At 39.8% G+C, this 19,517-nt stretch overlaps 1 protein-coding gene across 3 annotated transcripts in view; it reads right to left on the bottom strand.

Moving 5' to 3' along the window:
* RECK (reversion inducing cysteine rich protein with kazal motifs) overlaps positions 1-7,858 on the bottom strand; it is a 47,466-nt gene extending 39,608 nt beyond the window's left edge. For all 3 annotated transcript variants that reach the window (XM_062498451.1, XM_062498460.1, XM_062498467.1), the window contains exons 1-3: positions 7,764-7,858; positions 5,543-5,601; positions 947-1,021 (exon numbers count right to left, since the gene is read on the bottom strand). In XM_062498451.1, the coding sequence (XP_062354435.1) occupies positions 947-1,021; positions 5,543-5,601; positions 7,764-7,842 (213 nt within the window). In that variant the 5' untranslated portion in view covers positions 7,843-7,858. The remainder of the gene's footprint in view (positions 1-946; positions 1,022-5,542; positions 5,602-7,763) is intronic.
* Between the last annotated feature and the right edge of the window lie 11,659 nt (positions 7,859-19,517).

The raw sequence follows: 19,517 nt of genomic DNA, 5'->3' as shown, positions 1-19,517 counted from the left end.
ACCTCAGAGTTATTGACTAACAGAAACAAAAAATTGAAGCAACTTTGACACACAGAAGGAAAGGATCTATAAGTGAACACAATATTGTGAAGTTGGTCATTAAATGTTATTCCCAGATTTACTACTCCTACTCATTGCCCACTTCAGCTGAGCATATGTTTTAGGCTTGCTGGAAACAGTATTCATATTGTTCAGAAGTAACAGAAATTACCAGAAGAAAGCAGGCTTTTCTGACTGCAAAAGGGTGCCAAGAGATAAGACTAAAACTTACAATCTGAAAGACCATACTTATCTATTCCCTGATTAGATTGTGCTTAGAAGAGGGAGCAGATTACACTCTTTTTTTTTTGGTGAAACTGAAGAACTTTAGGGACACTACAGAACTTTCAGGAAACCATAATCTTACTTATCCAATAAAAACATTACTTCAGTTTCTCAGGTAAGGCCATAAATAATTTGGTGCAGCTATCAGGGCCTTCTTGTCTTAGCCCAAGACCTTTGTGCCATACACATGTTGGAACATAGGATATAATTTAAGTTGCTATCATTAACATCCAAGTGGTAATCACCCAGCACAAGCTTTTACAACACAGATAAGATTTTCATTGCATTTTGTAGCATAGACATGCCACCTTATTGCAAGTAACATAATTTGTGATGGAATTACAAAAAAAAAAACAAAAAACAAAAAAAAAAAAAAACCCACCCTCCAAAACCAACCAAACAAAAAAACCCAACAAAAACAAACAAACAAGAAAAACCAAACAAGACAAAACAAAACAAAAAAAACAAAAAACCCCCACAAAAACAACAACAACAAAACCCAAACAAAACAACAACAACAAAAAACCCCAAACAAACAAACAAACAAACAAAAAAACCCAAAAAAAACAACTTTACTTTGAGGTTCAAATCTCATTTGAAGAGCTTTTCTACCAAGCCTTACCATTGATTCTGGACAATACTCAGGTGCTCGCTGCAGTAAGTGCTTCAAACGGGAGTCACTCTTAGAAGACAAAATCTGTTAGAAACAAAACATACCTTAAAACACAGAGAAAGTAATGGCACTTCAAATACTTTTTTCAACTGATTTCACTGTTTTTTAGTTTCTCTAATATCTACTCTTTGACAACTTTGCCTAACAGTATGAACGGAATTAAAATTTAAGGTTTCTTTTTATGTATTTTGTAGTATGTATGTAGTTTTTCAAATATGTTTCGCTTTTTATAGAAAAATATATTTTTCTGTTTAGAAGAGAATGAGAATTTCCTCCTCAAACACTTCAATCAAAAAGCTTCTACTGAATGTGGAAGAGCAGTATTAACAAGAGGATTTCTACTGCACATATCAAAACACTATACAACTCTATTTATTTAATTAACCTTCTGCTACCTGTTACATGACCTTAAGCAATTAAACTTCAAAAAACTCTGAAACAAGTAATTTCTGTGGAACAAGGTAGAACAAAACTGAGACTAGTTAAAGAGACAAACAAAACTAACAGGGGAATGGACAGTACCCACAGGCAAACTAAATACCCAGGAGCTCGCTACACTGGAGGGAATACAACTGAGGATGCTGTTCCTTTAGCAGTCTAATTAGGTTTTAGTTATAAATTAAAACAAAAAACTGGTCAACAAGAGGGACTAAAACAGACCTATTAATGTGTGCTATGAAACTGGAAGTGATATGTTGGATCCCAGAAACCTGGTTTTTTTTTGAGCTCTCTGTGCTTTCTGGCACTGACTCCCTGGATAACCCTGCTTTTGACCTGAGGCCTTGGAGAAGGCTTCCAAATTTGAGTGATGGAGTTGAAATCACAGGTGTGCAGTTAAACAGAAGTGTGTTTTCACATGGTAAAGGGTTTTAAATGTGAGGTTTTTATAGTATAGTAATAAGTATGGGACAAGATAGAGGATTTTGGGTGGTGTCTCAGAGCTCATCTTCCTTCTTCATGGTTTTCAGGTAGTAGTTTCTGGTTAGTCAGTCAGTGTCACACTGAGGGTCATGGGAAGTTAGTTATTGGGTTAAAAGTATAAATAATATAGGTGTTATTTCTCTATTGGACTATTTAGTTTTAAGAGACCTTGTAGAACTGGATCTTGGTCCATTTTGCTCACTTCTAGCAGGTAGCTAGAAGTGCTGCTATAAGTGCTGCTGAACATTCTGTACTTTTGATAAGATTTAATAAATAATGAAGCCTGAACATAAAACAATCCATTTCCTTCATGTATTTTTTTTAATCCTGGCTCTGAGTGAAGGCAGAAGAGACTGAGACAAACCATGAATTATGTGGTGCAAAACTCCCACCACTGTTACAGTGATATAACTGAAACAGATTAATTTCAGAAGGAAAAGTATATTACAGTTGTATTCTAAATTTGTTCTACTCTAACATGATAAACTATCAGTTCTATTCTAACATGATAAACTTATTGAAAGAAAATCAAGAGAACAGCACTTGTTTCAGAAATGTGAGGAAAAAAAGAACTGCATTAAATATTTCATCTCTTCTGAGGTCATAAAACAGTAAAATAATTCAGGTTGGAAGGGAACTCAGAAGATCATTTATTTAAACTTCATGCTCAAAGAAGGGTCAACTATGAGACCAGACCATGGTGACCACCTGCTTATTCTTTCCATCTGTCCAGGTCCCTGTGGATGACAGTCCTGCCATAAGATTATAAACACTTCCTTTCAGCTACATATGACCTGAAAACTCAGTGAGAGTTGCTCCATCCAGGTTGTTAACAAAGATGTTAAATAGGACAGGTCCCAGGGCAGACCCCTTTGGTATTCCACTTCTTATTAGCCTGCAGGCAAAGTAGGACCCTCTAACCTCTATCTCTGGGCCTGATTTTACAACCAGTTTTTTACTCATTTAATTGTCCATTCCTCAAACCCATACGATCCTAAAACAGATAAGATACAAATACATTGAGGGAATTCATGTTTAAAAACTGCTACAGACAACACAAATGACATCCACACCTTTCCCCTCATTATTATCAAACCAGGTCGGCCAGGAATGATTTACTGACACTAAATCACACACTGCCTTAAGCAACAGCTTTGTATTTTTCCTTCCTCAGCCTTTAACTACTGACATAAAATGTCTTGTTGCCCTTGACATCCTCTACAAGTCTCAATTCCAGCTGAGCTTTGTCTTTCCCTACATAATCTTACCTCCCTTGGCAAAAGGTCTATACTCTCTATACTCTTCTATACCATATCTTTTCTGCACCAAAGCTTGTTCATGATGTCTCCGTTTATCCAAATCAGATTCTTGGAACATTAAAGTGTTTTCCTGGGAGCAGGGACGGACTGTCCTTATGCTTGGAGGAGGATACGGATAGAATCCTCTGGAATGGTATGCAGATGAATGCTGTCAAGAAACTTATCACTGTGAAACTTCTCAGAAATGAATTTAGGAAAAAATTAGTCAATTAAAGAAAGAGAGGCCTGTTTATTCTTTGCTACTGTATTTGACACACTTAAATAATACTGAAAAGGAGATGATACTAAAGCTAAGCATGGAGTAATACTTATTAAGAATGCAAAAATATTTAGGTGCTTGAATCATGTCAGTTGACAAACGAATCTGTAATCCATGTTCTCTTTTCCAAAGGTCTCACAGTAGCTGATTTCCTGGTTAGTAGAATTCCTTACTCTTAATCAAGCCTTCTTCCTTAACTGGCAGGATCCAGGACAACATCACTGGATGTCCTGTGCCTTTCACCCTAGTCCCTGGGTCCCATGCAAGGCCTTCCTCAATACTATTGCTGGTGTCCATGTAGATGAGAAGACAATGGCTAACAGTCTGAGGGTCAAAAAAACACCTTGTGATTCCTCCAACATCCTAGATCTGAGTCCCTGAAAACCAAATAACCTATCTGCAGATGAGTGCCTCCATGCCCTGCACAAAGGAATGTTTCTCCTGGAGGTATGGTTTACAATCTGTTGGCTCCTCAATGAAACTCATTCCTCCTCAACTGCTCTAAGTCCCCACATATAATCTGCAAGTACATATCCAAAGACAGGCCAAGAAACTTCTTCCTCCTGTCAGCTGCACAAAATAGTTATGTTACAGAAGACAAAACTCAGTAAAATAACAGCAGACAGCTGCTGGACTGTATCAAAGGATGCCACCAGCCTGTTGTGAGGTAGGTAGCTAAGCCAGCTCTTTATAGAATACTTTCAGGGGCACCAGTCCTGCTTCTGACTTGTTTTAGACCTCTCACCACTAAGATTACGGATATGCTGGTTATCTGAGTGGAGAGAAATCATCCAGATGAGGCCAGATCAGAGTATCTTACAAAACCCACAGAAAACTATGTAATAATTAGAACCAGTACAGCAGAACTGGGATGGAATTTGACAGTAAAAATCTGGAGGCCTTTCATGAAGAGCCAACAGGAATTCACATGACATGCTGGAGACTTCAAACCAATGAAACACAAGAAAGAAATGAAAAGATGATTCCAAATGCCATATCAATGCAGCTACTAAATTAAATGATTTTTAAAATATATATACAGGAATGGATATCTTTCTCTTACATCCAAGTTCAAACAGGATTTTTAAGACTGAGTGCCGTACTTTCTTTTATAATGCCACGTATAGTTTTGCTTACCTGTATTCAAAGAGATAAACTTATGCTAGAAGGGCTGCAAGAATTATTACAAGAATTGAGAGAATGTCTTAGGCAAAGAGACTGTAAGACTTTTCTTTGTTTGGCCTAACAATATGAAAGCTGAAAGAAGATTTGGTTGTATTCTCCCGCTGTATCAGGGAGGAAAAGCACAATTGAAAGTTTTGTTAGTACAATCAGAGATAAATATAAACTTAATCATAACCAGGTTTATTGCTTGAACAGCCCCAAAGTGAGCAGTGAGAACAAGAAAAGAGGGCGGGTATGATCTAAGAACACAACTTGTTTTATTGCTGTAAAATTCTTACATAGATAAATGTAACTACACACACACACAAAGGTGTACAAATTACTATCCACAAGTACAAATCTAAACGTAAGTTACAGAAAAATTCTTTCTAAGCTTAAATTCAGAACAAACAAACTTATTAATAGAATAAGAGAGCAGATTTTTTGCTGCATTCACAAAGCCATATATCATAATGAGATGCTTAGCGGACAAACAAGAAGTGGAAGGAAGAAAGAATAATACCAGCTTCTTATTCTTCAGTTTCAAACTCCCCAGAATTTAAAAACACATAATACACATAAATTCTGTAATATACCTTCACCCCTCTAATTTCCCTAAGTGTTTATTACTTCTTGACCAAATTGTGGCCTCAGGTTGGTATTTCTATTTCTCCTCAACTTCAGCAGAACCTATTTCCCACGACAAAAGGAAAGAAGACTATGGTTTTAAAACCTCTAAGTTCTCATTTTGATACCATTACATTTCAGAATTCACACAGAGCCTCCGACAAAGGATCATTAGCTTACAAACTTAATGTTGCTACATCATTGTCTAAAGGCACAATTTCAACTCTGATGGAGTTAAATTCAAAACAAGCTTACCTGTTCACAGACATCACGGCACATTAAATTGTCTTTTGCATGGTAACAACAAGATAAGCCTATGGAAAAGCAGGAAGAGTGAAAAAGATATTTAAAATATTTGGAACACTTAACCATCACTTCTGAACACAAGAACACACTTGATGTTCCATCAGGACAATTTTCTGGCCCACAGATGACCATGGGAAACTTTCCTTCCCAAAAGGCAAAATATGAACAAGAGAAAGTTTTGTTCTGAAAATGATGAAGATCCTTACAAGAAGTCTCACAGTTACCCCTGCCACCAAAATCAGATCTCCCTTTCTGCCTCTAGTGACATTTCTGCTACTTAACTTGCACTAACTTGGCACATGGCAAATTCGTTCATGAGACAATGCAATTTATTAACTCAGGGGAAACTTTAAAAAGAATAAATATGAAAAAATAAACAAGAAACCCACCAAAAATCTCTGTAGAGAATGTGTGTCTTTGTAAATTGAACCATCTCACAGAATCTGAAAAGTGCAAGAATCACTTAGGAACAGGTGGTGGAGGAAATCGGACCAGACGCCTCTTTTCACATAGCTGCTCATTGAACTCTGTGTTCTAAAAACCTTGGAACAAAACTGCAAATTGTGATGGATGATTAAGACTGGCTTTGCCTGACTGGATGGAAGTCACAGAGCAGACAGAGATATGAACACATCAAAGGTTAATGCTGCATTTTTAGCATTATACTTTGCTGTGCTTTGTACCTCCTACCATACAAATATTTTGTTCACTCATGGTTAAGCTTGGCAAATATAATATGAATTGAACAGTGCCTTAATAATAATTTTCATCCTCACTTTCCTATGTTTGGACCAGTGTTTTACAAAAGAGTCTATGATGTATCCTTCAAAGCTTTTATTTCCACACACATCTTGACACAGAGGATCATTTAATGATTACAGATTTCTGCTGAGCTGCATCTGAACTATGTATCACACTGGTAAAGCAGAAAAAAACCTTCATTTTCACAACACCTTACTCAACAGTTTTTGACTGAACCATCAAGAAGGAGCTTGGGCATTAATTACTTGCAGTATTAGTTAGGTTTAGGAATGGAAAGCTGGGCCAGAGTATGTCATATTTCATTCCACTAGCTTTTTACTGCCTTCCTCCTAAAACTAAGCCTCGCTAGAAACCAAAACTATAGAACAATGAAATGCCCATAAATGCCTTAGTGACTGCAGTCTCCTGCTTTAAAGTATTACATGTTTTGTACTTTCCACTCCTATGACAATGTCATCTACGTATTAAAAGGTGTTTTCCAATATCTGTCTTGTGCTCCCTTCTTTTTCTGCTACTCATTCTCGGTCCTGTCAGGAAGTTACAGACACATAGATGCCTAGAAAGGTTGGGGTTGGAAGAGACCTTAAAGATCACCTAGCTCCAAGCTCCCTGCCATGGGCAGGGACACCTTCCACTAGACCTGCTTGCTTAGAGCCTCATCCAGCCTGGTTTGAACACATTTAGAAATGGAGCATCCATCCTCTGGGAAATCTGGACACGACTGGCATGCTGTGCTGTGAGCACACATTGCCAAGACAAACGACTTGAATGTGCGGAGCTATTTTCCCACCATCCTTCTCTTTATTAAACGTCTTGCCCTCACTTTATAAAATACTCAGTACATTGCTCAATACCGCTCGTCCGCTCAAAACAAGGAATACGAGCCCTGCAACGCACAGCCTGCTCTGACACTGCATACGGCAAGCCAGGTGTCAGATTTTACCCATTTGGACCGTTTCGAGCCACAATCCCAGGAATTCATCCTCAGGCAGCGTGACAGCCGAAGGCACACATCCCGAGCCACGGAACCCGCCGGGGCAGACGAGGCGGTCCATGCCCGTGACGCGGCCTGGCGGGATGCCGGAGATCCGGCCGCTATGCGGGCTGTGGAAGCGCCTTCCCTCGGCTCCGGCGCTGGCCGCAGGGATTCCGGCGGGCGCTCTCCCTCCCCGGGGAGCCGGCGGAGGCACCGGCCCGGACCGGCACCGCTGCCGCTCCCCGGGCGCGGGGCAGGTGCGGGGCGTCGTCCCCCCTCTCCCCCGGCTCCCGCATCCCGCCCCGACCGCGGCCGGACAGGAGAGTCCCGCGGCGCCGCATCCCCGCGGGCGACACCGCCCCTGCGCCATGTTGTAGAGAGGGACCCGCGGAGCCGCCTCCCCCCACCGCCTCCCCCGCGGTCGCCACTTACCGCCCGCCGCGGGGCACAACAGCGGGGTCGCCACCAGGCACAGCAGGGCCCAGGGCCACCGAGCGGCCGCCGCCGCCATGGCCGGGTCTCGAACCCGCGACGACCCCGCCCCGCGACCCCCGCCCGCCGCACGGACGGACGGACGGACGGACGGAGCCGCGGGCGGGATCTGCCGCCGGCAGTACCCACTCCCGCCGCCCGCCGCGCCCATTGGCTGAGCCGCCCCGCCAGGCCCCGCCCATTGGCTGCGTCGCCCCGCCAGGCCCCGCCCCATTGGCTGAGCCGCCCCGCCCCCGCCCCGGCCGCCGCGGACATTCCAGCGGGAGCCGAAAGCAGAGGGGGGAGGTGGGCTCCTCCTCCTCCTCCTCCTCCTCCTCCTCCTCCTCCTCCTCCTCCTCCTCCTCCTCCTCCTCCTCCTCCTGTTCCGCAGTAGTAGCCGTGCTACACGCAGCAGTGCTGTGTGTGCTGCCAGGGCTGCAGGCACCCCGCAGTCTTCCTTCGCCCGGGCCCGTGGAGCGGCAGGGCCGTGCCCGGAGGGAGGACTCGGGGTCGGTCTAAAAAGAGGATTGAGGACAGGAGAAAGGGGCACAGACTCGGTTCAATTAGTTTATTTATAGATAGTATTTGAGTTATTAACATAATTGTCGACATCACTTTTGGAGCATTGGTTGCAGCCTTACAGTGCTTAAAGGAGGCTTATGAAGAGGAGTGAGAGTGACTTCTTATCGAGGTAAATAGTGACAGGACAGGGAAGAATACTTTTTAACTGAAAGAGAGGATATTTGGACTAGATATTTGGAAGACTTCTATTTACTCAGAGCATTACTGGCACAGGTTGCCCAGAGGAGCTGTGGATGTCCCATTCCTGGCAGTGTTTGAGGCCAGGTTGGATGGGGCCCTGGGCAACCTGATCCAGAGAAAGGTGTCCCTGCCTGTCTGGGGGTTTGGAAATACATGGGCTCTTAAGGTCCTTTCCAACCCAAACCGTTCTGTGATTTCTGTGACTGCAAGGAAACTTTATAGCAATGTTTTCTGCTTGAAATGACTTTGTGTATCCTGTGGCTGTGAGGGAGAAGTGGCCTCTCTGGCCCCAGGCATGGGCTATGAAGGGGAATGACCCTGGTTGGGAGGACAGAGGTGAGGAGGCTGTCATGGCTACACCTTGATGCTGATCCATCATCGGTGTCAGATTCAGTCCACGGGGTGTACAGTTAAAGAGTCTGTAGCTGAAGAAAATTCTGTACAATAGGGCCCTCACTGCAATTTATTTTCCAGAGATTAAGCTACCCCATCCTTTTTTCTTTTTTTTTTTTTTGGGTAAGAATTAAAGGTGATTGAAATGTAAGCTATCCAATGAAGTTAAAATGAACTGAAGTTACTGCTCATTTCGTACTGTTCGTGTGACCATTTTGCCTTGGTCATTCCAAGGTGAACTGATCAGCTTCTTACAACTCCAGATTTTTTGGATGAGCACCTTAGCATCCCACTATTGGATTTTCTGGCAATAGTAGAACAGGAAAATTTTTAACAATCCATGGAATTCAGTGTCCCACAAACGGCTTTTCCTTTTTCCAATCTAATACCCAGCGACCTCCTCCTCCAAAGAAAAGCTACCATGCTATTAATGACTCCGTGGTCTTATACAGCCTAGAGAATTTATAGAAACCCTTTAATTCCAATATCAAGTTATACTGGCAGTCCAGAAAGCAAATAAAAAAACCAAACCAATGCAATACAGGAGAACACTCCAATAACTTGAAAAAGTTTTCTCTGTACACCAGTATAAAGTGATTAAAGTGTATTACTTCTTTGTCAACAAAAGCCATAAAAAATAACAGTACATTTAGTTGTATTATAATTTGAGGTCTTTTATTGCTATAATTGTGAATTCGAGAGAGTGAAAAGTCTTGACTGTAACCTGATTACATAAAAATCTTTTCACACCGGGAGAGAAATTATGCTGGTATGTAAAGTGAGGTTATACGTTAGTTGAATAGCTGGGCTTTCCCCCTAAAATCCAAGGCTAACTTCTGCTAATTTTCTATTTTGGGGCTTAAAATTCACGGCGAGCCCACGAGGCGGCAGCAGATCCCAAAGGAAAATTAGCCCCGTGGCTGAATTTTTGGGCGGGTTTAATGTCTCTGAAAATACCGGGGGCCTGAGCAGCTTAGACGCATTTTTCCCAGTAATGCTAAATGTTTTAATGTGGCTTGATTTTGGATGAAGGTGAGCTGCTGTGCATCCCACTTCCCCTGAGTGCCCATTATGTGCCAGGTCATTAGCAGCAGTAATCTGTCCCCAAAGCAAAGAGGCAGGGAAAAGATGCGGGTAGGTCTCTCTAAGTCACCTCTTCAGTTCCAGATGAAATATTTGAGACCACTAAAAGTACTTCCTTCGCTTTAACGCAGCAAACTGAACTTTGGAATAATATAAGCTTCTAAAATTTGGCTTTGTAAGGCTGAATTTAATTTTAAACTAATTGTTCCAGAAAGCAGACTTTTGTCTTTGGGAATTTTGATGCTGAATCTGCAGGCTACTGTTTTCCAGTTAAACCGTGTGTATCAGCCTTTTCAAACCAGCATCCATTTGAAATTGATTCCTACCCAGTATTTAAGAATGAGAAGTAGAATTCTGGGACTTGAAATAATTAAATGTCTCTGTGTAAAGCAGTTTGCTACAAATATGCTGACAGCATAATTTTAAAGTCTGGTGGTAAGACGGAAACCTTTCTTTAAGTGTTACTGGGTTTTTTTTGCTGCTCCTGTTAACTCCTAAGGGTAGAGGAATACTTTATTTTTTGTGCTGTATTTCCTGTTGCCTAGAATATAATAATGTCTACTCATCCAGCTACACTTTTTGTATTACCTTGAATAACTAGTTCACTGCATTTTGTGCTGAGTAGCATTTGATCCTGTTTTCTTATCCTAAAAATTGCTGAATGTTACTCCATAGTTTATGTTGAAGTCTCCCTCAGCAATAGGTGAAGACTCTGATATAGTCACTGTCTGAGTTACTGGTCCAAAAACACATTCTACTGAAAGAGATCTGACATGATCAGGATCCCCTCAGAAAGTAAAATGATGCCACATTTTTCTTAAGTCCAAACTGTCAATGTGGCAAATCCCTGTGTGTTTCAGCAAAGTACTTTGATGACCAAAAAAGAGTGTCCTAGATTTGAATGTTACACCTGGCATCTCATTTGAGACGTGCAGTGTTGCTTTGCTGTAATTCTCAGGGTGTCTACACCTTGCAATTGGAAAGGTGCTTACAACATTTGTGAATTTACTCTAATTAGCATTAATTTGCCTAATCTGTGTATCAACAACTAGATACCTGCATGATAAGCCAGTGCCAGATTCCTAGTGTGAGTTGACTCGTTTTCCAGTGCTGGGGCTTGCTCGATTTCATCACCAGGTTGGAAGCAAAGCAGGGCTTTACAGCTCCATCAGATGTCTCCAGGCAAACTGAGAGGAACTGTGGGATGAGTACTGGGGCTGTCTCTAACAAGCTGCTAGCTAGTAAGTGAGGCTGTTGCCTGTTTCTTTGGGCTAAACATGGATTTCCACAACAAAGCCTCTTTCAAAAAGATTTTTTTCTTAAACAGGCAAACCTTCATGTTCGGGCAAAGCTTAGTGACTTTGTATTTTCTCTGTAAGATCTCAGCCAGCATTTTCCACCTGACTGTCCAAATAATTAATATGAATAAGAAAGATTATTTTCAAATTACTTTTTAATTTTTTTAACCTGGAAAACTAGATTTATATTAAAAGGAAAAATGTTAATACAAAAGGTGGGTTTGGTGGCTGCTATTACACATGTCAGAAGCAGTGTGCATTTATACTGATAAAGAATGCTGTATATAAAGCAACACAGATGTGAAATCGAAGCCAATTTAAGATGTATGTTAATGCCAAATACAATGTCTGCAATTAATTGTGAGCAAGTTGAACATGTGGTGGATATTAGAGTTCATAAAATCTTGCCATAGGCAAGTAATTAATGTTGCATACATCAGGTCTGGAAGGATAGCCAACTGAAAGTGATTAAATAATTGAAGACTATATAATTAATTAAGATTTGCTGTGAAGGTAATGAAGAAGACTGTCATCATCAGTGAGCATAAGTTAAGAAACTATTCTGTTGTTTTAGAAAGGAATTTGAAAGGGATCTCATGTTTGCTCAGAGACAGTTTTGATGGTCATAAAGGTACTGTAAGAAATTTGGCTCTGCTTCACATTGCATAACTTTTCTCAGCAGAGCAAACCATCTGAAATTAAACTTACCCATCACTCTAAATTTTAAGCTCCTGAAGTCAGACACAGGGTTAGAGCTGTATCTGCTTCTCTTCAAATGATAATTGCCAAGTGAAGTAAAATACACTTCTTGGTAACACAACATATGAAATGGGTAATTTAAAAGCAGGATGTGCAATGATGGGAGCATCAAGACCATTCATTCTCTTGGACAAAGAAGAACTTCATTGGTGCAGTGTAATTACTATGTCCTTCCATGCTAAAGAAGGTGATGCTAAAATTATTGCCCAGAGAAATCACTAAGATACACTCTGCTATTTGGCCAGATGCTTCTTGCTCTCTTTTCTATCTCTGCTTTGTATGCTCTGCAGTCTCTGTGCTGTATACTCTTTATACTGGAAATATGCATTAATGGATCTGCTGCCTTCAAGACCACTGCATAAGGGACAGGGTTGCTAGAAAGTTCCTGGAGTATCTTCATGTGAAAGTCTCTCTAATTGGACAGATAACTTAGAAATGATTTCTAGAATAACACTGAGGGATTGGTAGAAGAAAAAAAAGCCAGATTTTCAGTTTGAGAAGTTGGTAATGAAGGAAATTACACTGGCAGATCCTGGAATTTGGGAATGTGGGAAAAAAAGTGTTTCAAATGGAATAATGTTCAGTCCAGTCAAATCCTTCAACCATCCTAATGATCTAAATCTCAATCTAAACTCAAGCCTGGCACACCTGTACCATAGCAGACATGGGCTGTGCTTATGCCAGTTGAAATCCAATCTTCTTGCTGGCCTTGGCTCCCCATCCAAGAGGACAAATAACAGCATTTAGCTGGTGATGACACATCCACGTGTCATCTGTGTCTTTGGATACAGATAAGATGGATATTAATTTTGCATTTCAACTCAGGCTTCTGTAGCAGCAGTGCATCTGCCAGCATTTCATAAGCATGGGCTGGAGATAGAAAAGTATGTGTTGAAGAACACTGAGAATGCCATATGGAAATTCTTCTGTGGATTATCCCACTGAATCACCTAGTTGTGTATAGGATTAGTTACTTCTCCATATGGTGTTTGAAGACCAAATTGTTGCTGGAATGTTTTCCAAAAGTTATTTTTATGTTTTTCTGTACTATGGAATTGTGTTCAAAATTACATCATAACCTGCACCTACAGTGAGATATTTTAAGGAATCCAAAGAGCCTTATTAATTTTATTCCATGTTTTAGCAGCTATAAATCTCTCTCAATTAATAATCTTTGAAGGGCTGTATATAATTAATTTAGTGCTACACATTTATTTCCATATGAACACAGTCTGCAAGCTTTGCAGAAAGGGGTATGCGTGGTATGAAATCACTTATGCTGCTAATTGACAGTTGTGCAGTTGCTTCTACTTTCAAATAGAAAAAAAATTCAATGTAGACTGGCAGGTTAAATACAAAAGGAAGGGGAAGGCATAAAATTCCATTTTTGCAACCAGTTTATGTCATACTATTTAAATCAGTCTTAGTAAAACTTGCTAAAACTAATAGGTTTAGCTACAATGAAATTGTTTTATTCTTGCTATTCAATAAATTAGCTATCAAGTTCTGTCAAGATGACATTATAATTACATTAATTACAGATCAGTGCCTATTCCCTTTTGTACCTACACTTGAGTGACATGAGTGAAATAGGGTAGAACTTTGGTACCATGCATTAATCCTGAATGCTTCTCAAAATACTTTAATAAAAATGTTGAAAGGTGCCTTATTTATCCTAGCTTATGTGGTTGTTTGCAATAAAAATATATATAGATATGTGTAATTTACATATTAAGAGCAAAGGAAATTATTTAGAGAGCTCTAATGTCTTTGCTAGGAAAGAAGCAATGTGTCTGAGAAGGATGGAGAGAGGCAGCTGTGCACGGGGACAGTGGGGTAGTGAGAGCAAGAGCTGTGTAAAGAAACATAAAATTGAAATTGACTGCTTGGAAGTACTGCATACACTTCATGCATCAGGTGCCTGAGTTTCTTCACCAGACACTTCTTCCTACATAGCTGTGCTGGTGGGTTCCATCCTCCAAAGCTCAGCTCCTCCAGTGGAACAGAGGCAGATGTGGGTATTGCCATCCCAGAAAAAAGCTGTGAGCTCCTCACCCTTCTGTGTGGCCATGCTCTTCTCATGGAAAGCCTGAGAATAAGCTGCCTCTCAAAAATATAGTGAAGCCCATCACATAGCATCTTAAAAGGACAAAATTAGAGAGTAGCTTGGTTTAAAAGTATTCTTACTAGTCCCAAAAAGGAAAATCAAGTGATAATTTACTGAAGTCACAAATAAGTGATGTCCTTTTTATACATATCTGTATACTTTACATGCGCTATTAGTTATGTTTTAATTCAGTAGGCAGCACATATGGAAGATACATTAATGAAATGAAACCTGGGGAAGGGGGAAATGTTATTAACTGTGCTTTATCAAGTTGTGCTTACATCTTGCACATTTAGAGCATTTTCATAAACAGAACCAACGTTTTATCTTTAAAACCACTTACAGGATCTGAAAGCTCTCTGGTGTGTTTTTGCTGTTCTGTGCCTCCTAGATTTGAAGATATGGGAAAAATAGTGAAACACAATCCTAAGTGGTACTCTAAATTCTTCTGAGTTTCCTAAAGAAAAAGCTGTCTTTAAATTAAAGTGTATTTATAGTAGTGAGAAATGGAGTTTCATGATGGAACAGAGCAGAATGTGCAAGTGCAGCAGAGGGGGCAGCCTTAATGTAATGACCAAAGCATAATGACCTTAAGTGTAATGGTAGCCACCTGTTTGCACACAAGCAGCCCCTTTTATCCCCTTTCCCCTCTCTTCTCCTATGCTTGTTCCTTCCCTTCCTCCCTTTCCCCACCTTTGGTTCCTTGGCTAAATGTGCTGTGGGAAGTCCAGCTGGAGGCCAGATGCAGAGAGCAGGATCATCAGCAGGGACTCACAGCTGGACTGATGGCTTTCCCAGGGCAGCTTTGGGACAAGGGCTTCATTCCTCTTACTGGGCTACAGGAATTCCCCATCCTGCCTCTGTGCTTCTTGTATTTGTGGGGATGAACTGTTCCTCGCATCAGCCAATATTGGACCAAATGATATAATCTACTCTTTGATCTCTCAGTGTGTTAGCTGCTGGCCCAAGAAAATCAAGACACATAACCAGGTAGTTGTCTCTGCTTCACCAGCTTTCTAGTAAACCAGGCTGAGGTCCTCTCCTTTGTAAAGGACATGGGGGATTTTATAGTTATGCTAGGAATCCAAAATGGGGAAAAAATAAATTATCATACCTATTAAAAGCCTCTCAGAATATAACTTGAAGGACATATGCAACAATGGAAGTAAAACAAGCTAAGAAGACCCCCAATAAACAGAAAAAATCCAAGAGATGAAAGCACACCACATTTCTAGAACTAGCAGACTTGCAGGGATTTTGCATTCCTTAACCTTACTCTTGCATTCCCTGAATTTTTCTCTAAGGAGCATATTATTAGTCATGTATCCCCGTGAAGCACACGCAGCTTCTGGATATCTTACCTATGATCAAAACACGATGTGTTAAAAAACAGAATGAGATTTTGAAGGTACTATTTGTACAAAAGGCCTAAAGGCTCCATCTTGCTCCTAAAAAGATGCAAAACGGCAAACAAAGCAAACTCATTATTTCCAGAAGGCACCAAGGTCATGCTTCCAGGTGCAGTGCAAGTAAAGGAACAGAGCACTCAGGCACATGGATTTTCTAGCTGGTGAAGTTAATGTTTGCTATTTTTATCCTGTTTATTACTGAGACAAAACAGTTTTTTTATTAGTAGTGCAATTCTAGTATTGCTAATTAGTCACTAGAGCACTGACTCATTGGCAAGGCATTCCTAGTTCTACTTAAAGATTTGGAAAACAATCTACTTTCCCTTTTTTTTTGACTCACCATTACTAAATATTCTTGTTACTACTCATAGAATAAGAGCAAATGTTCACATGTCAGTGTGCTCATGTGCATTAAAACCATCAGCCAAAATGGAGTTGTCCAGAAGTTTTGCCATGTACCATTTTGTGTCAAGTCTAGGATTGTTTCCAACATCTGATCAATTCTTTGTCCAGGAATGTGTAAATGCAAGGCCTAAAATTAGGGTAAGAGTACTTCAAAATGAAAGTTTAATTCATATAGATTTGAAGTTAGTATTATCACATTCAGTTGATCAATATTATCTATTTAATAACAAATCAGGGATATAGGCTGAAGTGCTACAGCAAAGCAGAAATGCTCTCATAGGAAGTGGCAGATTATTTCATCTGTGTTAATTAAACCTTGACATTATCACAGAATGGTTTGGGCTGAAAAGAGCCATAAGGATTATCTAGCTCCAATTCCTAAATTACTAATTGATTCCAAATTGTTGAAAGTAATTAATTCAAAACTTCTAGAAGTTGATAGCTGTTTGACTGTATCACTCAGTGAGAAAAAGTGAGACAAGTAGAATATTGCCTTCAGATTATTTCAAGGTAGGTAACTCATCACAGGAATTAACAAAAAACAGCTGAAGCAATATTGGGACTTGGTGTTATTTTGGCATCTTATGAAGGATTGGGAATGTACTGGAAGATTGGGATGGTGGGCAGTGATGCTTTTGAAGAGGAGCAAAGGAAAGAAGTAAGAATTTTTATGCCAATCATTTTATTTTGATTGGGGAAAAGAAATCCGCCCTGATTGAGTGTTCCACCATTATTTCTGAGTACCTCTATGACAGCAAGGAAAAGTTAACAAATGTTTTGTTGCAGACAGGTTGATGCAAACACAGGTTATTTTCCTTCACAAGAACAGAGACAAGGAAAATTTAGATTGGACGTAAAAACCTTTCTAAAGATAAGACTAGTGAAGTACTGGAATGTATTGCCTAGGGAAGTTGTAGAATATCCACCAGAAACAGTCTGGCAAATAGTCAGAAATAGTCTGTGCAGATGTTTACCAAACACATGGATATGGCTTATCTCCCTTGGGAGGAGTGTGAAAGCTTTGATGATTTCCAGAATCTTTTTCACACCGTTTTTCCCCCCCTGAATCTCCACATAGTCCTACAGGCTTTTTATGGGACCTTCACAGACAGGGCACAGACTGCTGTAAGGGGCTTTTTTGGGCATCTGAAGTGCTCATGGACAAACCTGGAGCAGCTGGAAATACCCTTCTTCTGGCTGGTCCTTTGCCAGTGACCACCTGTAAGTGTGTGCTGGAAGAGAAACCTAACAAATGGAGCTGCTGAGATTTTTCAGCCTTTCTGGGGATTAAAACCCAAAAGTTTCACTTTCAGTCTCAGAATAAGACCTGATCACCTGAAAAGACAGCACAAGCAAAGCTTTTTCATCTCTAGGAAATGGTCTTCATTTGAGAACATTTTCTAAATGTCAAGACTCATCTCCCACGTTCAAAAGCTCCTAGTTTTCATCCCTTCCTAGCAGAAAGTTCAAACTCTTTATTGTCTATCCAATTTTCTGTGTGACAGCTTCTTGTATTTTAAGATATAGAAACAAACTGGGATTACATATCATAGGTGTTACAGCCTCAAATGCTTCCAAGGAGGCAGAAATTGAGGATATTTTTTACTTCAGTTACCGTGTATTTGCAGGAGAAATTCTGTTTGCTCTTGCCTTGGGCAGGATCCCCACATGCTGCAGTGCTGTATCCACAACCACTGCAGCAAACTCCTGACACCACCACTCTGCTCCATAAGGGTTTTTCTCAAGAAGAGCTAATGACAACAGTCTGTTCTAGTAATCAGACCCAGAGGAATTAGAGATACTATGAAAGAAGTGAAAAATAAGAGTGTAGAATTAATTCCAATAAAATTAGTTATATATCCTTTCCTTTCTCTGTTGCTACTGCAGATGCTTGAGCGTATGACTGATGACAGTAAATCTTGGCAAAATCTGTGCTTTGAGTAAAGTATAGTTATAGAGCTATTTTCTACAGAAGAGCATATAGCAGAGATCTGAGAAAGCACAGTGCAGAAAATACATAGCTAAATAAAATTACCTCAGTCCCAAAAAACAGTATAATTAGCTTTCCACACTTATACAGTAGTTTATATGCTTTAATGTGTGACATTACAAAATTAAATAATATTCCATTTACGACTTATATGAATTGCTTTGAACAGCAATTAAATTGTTTAAATTAAATTATTAAAATACTTTTGTAACAACTTAAATTATTCTAAAAATGATTGTTCAATGATTTATTATGTGATCTTAAATCTCAAGAGGGGAACATCAGGAAGCTTTTGAAAAAGCATTATGAATAAAGGCAGTTTAGATTAAGAACCTTTTCTAGTAATATTTATTATTCACTGAGAAGTTATCCTTGCTAGGTTTCCGCCTTGTTTCTGCATCACGGTTTTTACAATCACCTCAGCCATCAGCACTTGTAATTAAAAAAAACCTATATTCTTTTGGGAAAGTACAATGCAACAGAACAGACATTAAGGATTTCATCACAGTCTTTTTATGCTGTTTAGCCTTTTCTATGTACAAGTGAGTGAATCATGATCCACATCTTCCAATTGTGAGGCATTAGAGTTAAGGTAGTAGAACTTCTGATGAGATTGCTCTGTTATTCCTGAAACTATTCCTATAAATACCATATAGTGTTTTGTACACAACATGGGATATCAAATAAATGCTACATATTCCTCACAGCAGATTTATTAACTTTGAGAAGAACAGCTTACTTTTAATTCAGAATTTGTCATTAAAGGGATTATTTTTCAAGCAATGAACATTCCTTACTGAGGTCAGCAATGCAGTGGCACAGTTAATGAAGATATTTTTATTTTTTAATGTCTATGTGCTGTTGCTGGTTTACCCTCTGATCCAAATATTCTAGTATGTGAATATACGAGACCACTTGCAACAAAAAGTAAAAAATTTAAACAGCTATAAATTCTCAATTGCATGTAGTTAAACAGTGACTCATTTTCATAGTAGTAATGCTGAATTTCTACTGCAATTTCTTGATGTCACGTCTGATGCAATGAAAGCTAAAAGAAATAGGAAATTTTCATTAACTTGTGTTACTATGCTTGCATTTGAAAAAAATTTCACACAGCAGGAGTGGATCAATAAATCTATCAGTAGAGCTACTGACTCATGCCAGTGTTTGTACAAAGAAAAAAATATCAAAACACATTCCTTGTTTCTTGTCAAATGATCCTTTTTGTGCCAATGACTATGACCTCACTGATCAGTAAGAGTTTATTCTATGAAATCAGTTCCTTCTGGGTCTTATTGTAAAGAGCACTTCTCTGTTTCACCACCTGTCTTGGTTTAGCTGCAGCCTGCAGCCCTGCCCTACGCAGCCACTTTCTCACTCCCCCTCCAGCAGCACTGGGGAGGGACTTGGAAGGGTAAAAGCTGGAAAACTCGTGGGTTGAAATGAAGACAGTTTGAAGCAAAATCCATGCACACAAGCACAGCAAAACAAGGAATTGATTCACTGCTT

Source organism: Cinclus cinclus, chromosome 1 (genome assembly GCF_963662255.1).
Source record: "Cinclus cinclus chromosome 1, bCinCin1.1, whole genome shotgun sequence".
NCBI lineage: Eukaryota > Metazoa > Chordata > Aves > Passeriformes > Cinclidae > Cinclus > Cinclus cinclus.
This window is presented reverse-complemented; position numbering and strand designations above follow the sequence as displayed.